Genomic DNA, 9,166 nt, shown 5'->3' with positions numbered 1-9,166 from the left:
TTGTCAGTTTGACAGTTTTGACAATTCATTTGCTGAATTGATTGAGAGGAATTGCTAAATGTGAACATTTTAGCCCCGCTGGTATGCGACATACTCGTCGCGACTCGCGACATTTTAATATTACAAAAATACATTAAATAAAAAAAAAATATGGCAACTACGAAAAATGCGAGTAACGAACCGCATTCGTGTCACGTGTGTAGGTTTCGTTACTCGGTATTATATGGCGTACCCGTTACTCAGTACCATTATGTCTATGCTCAGTACCATGCTCAGTACCGAAAACCGTACATGGTTTGATACAGCTCTAATCTCCTTGTGAGTATAGTACAAATAAGGATAGACACTTCTAGATTTTCTATTGGTTCCTCACCGATCTGAAATTATCTGCAGGCTGGCATCACTGACTACATATGGGTTGTGTTTCCAAAAAATATCAGTGTACTGTCAAGTGTGACATAAATCAAAATATCTTAAGCCTAAGCGATCATTGGCCTAAGCGATTAGACCAGTACACTGGTAATAGTTTAGGAACACGCTGACATAATAAAAACTTGTCAAAGTGAAACTTGACAACTGAAAGAGTTGAGTTTTTGGGAGAATGTGAAAGAGTGATGTTGTGTTTTTATATTATTTTCCTAAAATTGTGTTATCTGGGTTTTTAATGTGTAATAATGGTAGGATATTAGCCATTAAATATTCGTTATCGTGCACAAGTGTGGGAGAGTGATGTAGTAACCAGAAACGTGCTCTTTTGTGTTCCCTCCAAAACTCCATCAAAAGTTTCAGTAAAGCGTCCTACCACTTTACTGAATCGACCGACTAGACTTCTTGACTGTATTGACTTTATACTTAGATTTGACTAGACTTTGGACCTAACTGACCTGACGATAATATATAAAAAAATGTATTAAAGAATATTGTTTTCCCGCCATAATATTATACTCGACACTGGCCATGGTTATAGCCGAAGTGCCATTATATGAAAAAAAATCGAAAGAGTTTTGGCGGGCATGTCACTTTCAAACATCTTCTACTTTTTATTGTGTGTGTGGTATTTATTATTTTTTCCCAAATTGTGTTATTTGGGTTTTTGATATTCATTATTGGTAAAATATTAGCCATTAAATATCCATTATCTTGCACAAGTGCAGGTAAGATGTTGTCAGAACCAAAATTTATAATTCCTGTGACATTTGGTGTGAATATCGGTAAATAGGGCGATTTCTTCCGTGAATTTTAGCTAAAACATCGTTATAATAACTTTATTATCCTATTCATTGGAATATTATTGCGTCTTTTTCAAATTGAAATGTATCAAGTTTTAAATTGTTTTGCCCAGTTTTGTAGCAATTATTGATGGTATAATATTCCCTGGTATTACCGATAGTTGTCTACCCATACGCCATCTAGTTACTACAATTGAAACTGTTTGACGGAGTTTTTGAAAGAGTGATGTTGTGTTTTTATATTATTTTCCTAAAATTGTGTTATCTGGGTTTTTAATGTGTAATATTGGTAGGATATTAACCATTAAATATTCGTTATCGTGCACAAGTGTAGGAGAGTGATGTAATAACCAGAAACGTGCTCTTTTGTGATCCCTCCAAAACTCCATCAAAAGTTAAGTAAAGCGTCCTACCACTTTACTGAATCGACCGACTTGACTTCTTGACTGTATTGACTTTATACTTAGTCTTTGACTAGACTTTAAACCTGAGTGACCTGACGATAATATAAAAAAAAGTTGTATAAAGAATATTGTTTTCCCGCCATAATATTATACTCGACACTGGCCATGGTTATAGCCGAAGTGCCATTATATGAAAAAAAAACTGACAATCAAATTAAAAAAATAGGAAAATCCCTCATTGTAAGTCTGCGGTGACACTTTGTGTCAACGAATACTATACTCACACCCAGTGTTGCCATATATACAGATTTCTCCGTATTACAGATTTTTGGTGAGTAATACAGATAAGTACTGGATACAGATATTTATACAGAATTACAGAATTGTGTAAATATGATTAATTTTGTAAAAATTCAACCACGAAACAGACTAAATATAGACACCATTGAAGGTCTTTTGCATACGAAGTAACTGATTGGTGCGAAACAATGCTATAATCTAGAGGTTGATGAGTTCTATCTTATTGCTATTTTTTTTTATTATGTTAAGGGCCTGTTTCACCACTTCATGATAAGTGCCGGATACTTAACTTTCTCGACATGTAAGTATGGAGAATCTGTCAAAAAGGCGTGGATAGCCTATCCGCCGGTACGTTAATCAGGAAGTGGTGAAACAGGCCTTTAGTGTGTTTAATTTCTATTAGATTTTAAATTTTAAAAAGTTAGTAAGTAAGGGGGCAAACGAGCAAACGGGTCACCTGATGGAAAGCATTTTCCGTCGCCCATGGACACTCGCAGCATTTGAAGAGCTGCAAGTGCGTTGCTGGCCTTATAATTTAGGCCTTAGGGAATAGGGTTATAGGGGAGGGTAGGAATGGGAAGGGAATAGGGGAGGGTAGGAAAGGAACTAGGGTAGGGGATTGGGCCTCCGGTAAACTCACTCACTCGGCGAAACACAGCGCAAGCGCTATTTCACCACTGTGTTCTATGAGAACGTGGTATTTCTCCGGTCGAGCTGGCCCATTCGTGCCGAAGCATGGCTCTTCCACGTGTATGTATATTTTTATTTATTATACGATTATCACCTTATCTCGTCAATACATATCCCCTTTTTTCATAAAAAAGCGTTGATAATGATTAATAGGTATTTTTTGTTGACTTTAATACAGATTTTATACAGAAAATTGAGATAATATGACATACAGATTTTAGCAGTTCCCACTACAGATACTACAGGTCGAAACCATCTGGCAACACTGCTCACACTCACAAGGAGCTTTATGTCAAGTTGCCAAAATAGAAGAAATAGTAAAAAATATTTGTTAGGTAAATTGTGGGTAAATTATAAAGAAATAAACAAGAAAATGATTTGTAGAAAGTGTAAATCAAAAAGTACCGTTACAATACGAAAAGAATATCATTTTTGCGATTATTGTTTCTTGTCGTATATTGATCATAAGTTCCGCGCCTGCCTTGGAAAAAGCAGGAAACTGAGAGCAAATGAAAATGTCTTGATATGCTTATCAGGTGGAATAAGTTCTGCAGTATTATTAGACCTGGTATATCATGGAATATGTCTAAACTCGCACAAAAAGTTAAGAATAACTCCTTTCCTTCTGCATGTGACAGGTGAGTAGGTAGTTAAAAAAACATGCACTATTTATATTTTGCTACCGCAAGTTCGTTCGCGTAGAAATTAGTTTTTCACAGTCATCAGTCCTTTCTCAAGATAAAGTCATCAAACCAGGTAGGGGTACCCAGGCGTTACCAGGCGTACCCAGGTAGGGGTAGGGGCTACCCTACATTAATGACAATTTTCATGATTTTTTGTTTCAATATACCAGACCGACTATCTTCTCGAAGGTATGCCGTATGAGCTGCCCCCCCTGAATTCCTGGGTTCCTGGAAAAACGGAACTATGCATCTAACTATTGTAACACTTGTCTGTTTCAGAACAATTACCACATGATGAAATTAATAAACGCAGCATACTCGAACAATGTAATAAGTGCAACTTTAAGTTGAATGTTATTGATATAAGTCATTATTTTAGTAAAAACACTTTACTATCTGACTCACATGTAACTGTGCTACCTGAAGAAATTAAGCAATGGAAAGTTTCCAAAACTACATCTTGTGATCTGTTGGCTCATATGAAACAAAATCTCTATATTCAGATAGCTAAGGAATTGCAATGCAAAATTATATTTACCGCTGAAACAACAACTACTTTAGCTGTGAATTTACTCTCTGACATTGCCATAGGCAGAGGGTCTCAGATAGAAAATAATATTGTAAGTTCAATAAAGGGGTTTGGGTAATATTGGCGTCATTTTCAAATCTCGCGGCGACTGACCAAACCGGCATATTATGAAAGAACATATCAAGGGAAGTAAACTTTATTATGGGGGACATATAGCTAAACTATATCGGAGCCGAGATATTAGGCATTTTAAGTTCGTATTTTCAACTAAAAGTAAATTCAATCATAATATGAATACTCAGTAAAATACAAAAAAACTGCATCATTTATTAGCTTAAAGCCTTCCTCGATAAATGGGCTATCCAAAAAAAAAGAGTTTTTCAAATCGAACAAGCAGTTCCTGAGATTAGCACTTTCAAACACACAAACACTTCAGCTTCATAACATGAGTATACAAGGTATAACAAAACTAAGTGATAATACTTTAGTGTATGTACTGTGTATGAGTCCCGTGTACTACTACTTTTACAGTATTAAGTTTACTGTAAAAGTAGTAGCGCTGAAAGAGAACATTTTTTTTCGTTTTTATGGGGAAACTCTTTACGCTTGTCCATACAAATCACAAAAAAGTTTCTTAGCAGACAGAAGCGTAAAGGTCGTAGTTGACGGCGAATGCTCGGAAACTCAGTCTGTTGATGCTGGTGTCCCTCAGGGCTATGTGCTATCGCCTACCCTATTCATACTGCATATCAATGACATATGTTACAGACCAACGGCATTCATTGCTATGCGGATGATAGTACAGGTGATGCTGTATATAAAGGCTGATCACCTGATTGTCTGACAAGTAAGATGATCCATGCGTCGGATGGGCATGTAAAAAGTCGGTCCTGCGCCTGATCTCTCGCCGGTCGTGTCGGTCTTCCGTCCCACTGGGTTATGAGAGTGAAAAGGAATAGAGAGTGCTCTTGTGTATTGCGCACACACTTGGGCACTATAAAATTACTCCTGCGTAACTGGCCTGGTTTCAATAAAACCGGCCACCGTCACCGAAACCGGTGTGGGAGTTATTATATACCGGCTCCCCCAATATTTCTCGGCTAAATATCATTGAGAGTCGAAACGAACATGTGTCTAAAATTGAGAATTCATTGGAGAAAGTCTCTGGATAGGGTAGACGTAACTTAGTCCAATTCAACCCCGCCAAGATAGAAGTCTGCGTGTTCACCGCTAAAAAGTCACCAATGGTCGTACATCCTCGTTTTGAGGGCACATCTTTAACCATCTCCCCTAGCATTGAAAGACTTGGCGTTAGCATATCGAACGAAGTCCAGTTCCAATATCATCTAGAGGGTAAGGCCAAGTTAGCCTCGAAGAAGCTTGGTGTTCTCAAAATATATATCCAACATATTAATATACCCTTTCTACACCTGTTTGTTAAGGATAACTCTATAAAGTAACGTTAATTACTATTGATTTTGTGAACATAAGATGCAAAAATAAATATACTAAAATAATCGTAGCTCAGCTCCGATATTACTTAGAATAATTTTTATTACTAATATATGTTTCTCTAATGTAGTGCTACAAAATAGTAATGGTTTTATCCCTGGCCGCTGGAAAAAAAAATGACGCCACAGGTCCATACAAAGTTACCCAATGCCCTTTTAAATCTAGCTAAGATTTAAAATTCCATAATTATTATTGCTGACTGAACTTATTATTACTTACACTGACTTTTATTTATAACAGGGGTGGCCAAACTTTTGACCTGTGAGGTCTACTTGTGCTCGAAAATACTACCTGCGGTCGACTGCAAGGTAGAATTTTGAAGAGAGAAATAAAACATTTTTGTAATAAGTTTGTACAGTATTTATTTATTGAATATAACATACTTAATTTGAATTTTTCATTGCGTTTTACGCTTTTTTTATGTGGAAAATTTTAAAATAAATGATATTATTTATAAATATTTTCTGTTGTTTATTTTTACTCTCATGGGCTACCTAAATCGTCTTCGCGCCTTTTGGCCATCCCTGATTTACAACTAGCTGTCCCGGCAAACTTCGTGTCACTTTAAAACCTTCCCTGGACTTCTACGAATATTTTAAGACTAAAATTAGCCCCGTTTTCGAGTTTTAGCGTTACTAACACAATTTAAAATCCATTTTTATATATATGTTTTATGTATTGTTAAGTAATGTGTATGTTTGTTCTTAGGGGTTTTGTGACATGAAAAACAAAGATGCACAAATATTGAGGCCCATGAGAGACATAACTATTGAAGAAGTTGAAACTTATGCTGCAATTAAAGGAATTTATTTTACACAGAGTAAATGTGCATCAAACAAAAATAGTCTACAATCAATTATTCAGGATTTTGTATCAGGACTGCAAGAAAATTTTCCAGCTACATTAACTACTATTTGCAAGACTGCAGATAAAATAAGCTCTTCTGATTCCAAGGACAAAATTTGCATGTTTTGTAAGGTAATTACACTTTAATCCTTCGATTGTGGATTCTTGGAAATCTATTGTTATTCTATTGTGACTCGCCCAACGGTGAGCTTATGAGGCTTGATGGGTTAACACTTCAACTCCCAAGCGCGAGAACAATAGATTTTCAAGAATCCGCAATCGAAGGATTAATTATAAATAATTCAATAATAATTATAAAATACCTTATTGTTGCCTGCAACTTTATTAACCGATTCGTTGCGGATGGCACGTTTCAGTGCCATCACTTTTTTTTGCGTGTGGCGTTAGGCACGGATGCGTATCAATGATAACTTCTTCAATTAAGCTTTAAGAAAATTTTTTGCCCAGAATCAAACTATCTTCATTTTTTTACGTACCTATCTCTCGTAGCTTTCGTTTCTGGATATTGTAAGATTTTTCATAGAATAGGGCCCACCAACCTTTTTGAAAGTTGTTTATTTTCTAATGAAGCGTCATATTATGATAATAAATTATAAATGTGTTATACCACAAACAGGATTCAGACTAGGGTATTAATATACACAAATTTTTGAAAAGTGTATCAATTAACTTCTATGGTGCTAACAAACTACTGTACAAAAAAAACAAATTTTATTCAATCGCTAAGTACCTTAAAATCTTATATCTTTAAACGAGCAATTCTTGTATATATATAATTGGAATCTCGGAAAAATTCGGGGGCGATAAATCGATCTAGCTAGGAATCATTTTTAGAAAATGTCATTTTATTCGTGTTTTATCGAAAACCGAGCAAAGCTCGGTCAAATAACTAGTATGCTAATAATAATAGTTTTAATTTTTACGAGGAAAACCAAAATAAGATTTTTAGGTATTTAATTAATTAATATCTCATAATCAAGCAAATCATTAGAAAATGCAAAATAAGTTAAATTTATTGTTATTATAAATCATTTGCATGTTGACATAGAAGAGTGCAGTGTAATTTAGTTAGGTAGAATACAATAATTATAATAGTATTTTGTTTTGTCCCTAACCTGTTAACTTCCAGAACCTATACCAACAGGTTTTGTATGAACACTAAGGGTCAGTTTATATTAGCGCACGTCGCAGAGTCGAAGCGCATCGAAGCAAATTATTAAAACTGAACATAACAAGTTCAACCTTAACTCCAAAGCATTAACGCACTTTATTACTTTTGAGAATTTAAAAAGGCGCGCGCATCCGCGTGAATTCGCGTGGATGCACCCGACCAACGCTGATTGGCCTCGCAGGAGTAATGTATGCGTTACGCTCTAGAGTTAAGGTTGAATTTTCTGTGTTCGGTTTTTGGAAATTCGCTTCGCTTCGCTTCGACTCTGCGCTAATATAAATTGACCCTTACGCAATGATTAATGTCATAACAAGGCCATATTACACATATTAAGGGATTAACGATTAACGTTAACTTGCGTTAATTCGTCCGAAATGCAACGCTTTAACGTTTAACGAATCAAACATTTTTCTTAACGGATTAACGATTAACGAAGTTAACTATTTGATTAACGTTGCCAGCTATGGGTAGTGAAGTTTTGAACTTGTAAAAAATTGTCAAAATACTGTTTTCTTTTTCGCATGGCTCAAGACACAGATGCGTGTCATCTAATCGTATGGCGTTGAGCACTGAACAGTGTCACGTTACTTTTGTTCAACGCCACAGTAATTAGAAGTTAGCAAAATACATCGCAACGAATCGGTTAAGCGAAAACTTGTTTATTTTGTGATAAAAACTGTACTATGTCAAAACTCAGAAAGATAATACGAGACACTAGAAGCATCTGCATACCAAATTTCATCCAAATTGACTCAGTGGTTGAAGCATGCAAAGTTAACATAATATTAGCAACAATGTATAAATAATGATACAAATTATTATTTATTACAGAGTACCTTTGACCAAGATGTTGAAAAGTTAACAGCTGCTGATGCAACACATTTTTCAAGTTATGTTTCCTGTACAAAGTTTGATGTGTGTAATCCCACTTTAAGTGGTCACTTGGAATTAGTAACAAGCAACCAGGACTTGTGTTATTGCTGCCAGAGGAATGTTTTGGAACTCAGTACATTGAGCGACTTAAAAAACCTTGTTATTGAGAGCTAATATAATCCATTAATTACTCCCAGTTCTGATACTATGTATACTACGAATATATAGATAAAATTATATGAAGATATTTTTTATATTAACCATACAATAATATACAGGGTATAACAAAACTAAGTGATAATACTTTAGGGTGTGTATTTTTTTTTTAAATAAGGGGGCAAACGAGCAAACGGGTCACCTGATGGTAAGCAACTACCGTCGCCCATGAACACTCGCAACATCAGAAGAGCTGCAGGTGCGTTGCCGGCCTTTTAAGAGGGAATACGCTCTTTTCTTGAAGGTTTGCAGGTCGTATCGGTCTGGAAATACTGCTGGTGACAGTTCATTATAACCAGCACAGATATAATTGTATATGTACGGAGTTCACTGTAAAAACAGCAGTGCTGAAAGAACATTTATTTTTGTGATTTGTATGAGCAAGCACCCCAGCGTTCCCATACAAAAAAACTTTCTATACAGGGTAACCTTCCTGCCAAATTTATATATATATATATATAAAACACACGCCGGTTTTCTGTGAGAACGTGGTATTTCTCCGGTCGAGCCGGCCCATTCGTGCCGAAGCATGGCTCTCCCACGTATAAATATTGATCCTTATTAAAAATAAAAATACACGTATTTTTTCTTTTATAGTCACTCAGTACGTAAATTATGATATTATGATCAGTGAGCATTTAGTATATTATAAGTTACGAAGAATGCCTTGATGGTTTAGTACGCGGTAAGCA

At 35.6% G+C, this 9,166-nt stretch overlaps 1 protein-coding gene across 1 annotated transcript; it reads left to right on the top strand.

The window, feature by feature from the left end:
* Nucleotides 1–2,939: 2,939 nt before the first annotated feature.
* LOC121730783 (cytoplasmic tRNA 2-thiolation protein 2) lies at nt 2,940–8,501 on the top strand. The gene is made up of 4 exons (XM_042119982.1): nt 2,940–3,261; nt 3,586–3,926; nt 6,056–6,325; nt 8,217–8,501. Exons 1-4 carry the CDS (start codon nt 2,997–2,999, stop codon nt 8,430–8,432), a joined length of 1,092 nt encoding a protein of 363 aa, XP_041975916.1. The 5' UTR covers nt 2,940–2,996; the 3' UTR covers nt 8,433–8,501.
* Nucleotides 8,502–9,166: the final 665 nt, after the last annotated feature.

The sequence above is a fragment of the Aricia agestis genome, chromosome 9 (assembly GCF_905147365.1).
Source record: "Aricia agestis chromosome 9, ilAriAges1.1, whole genome shotgun sequence".
In the NCBI taxonomy this organism is placed as follows: Eukaryota; Metazoa; Arthropoda; class Insecta; order Lepidoptera; family Lycaenidae; genus Aricia; species Aricia agestis.
Note: the sequence above shows the minus strand (reverse complement) of the source record. Positions and strands in the feature narration are given on the sequence as shown.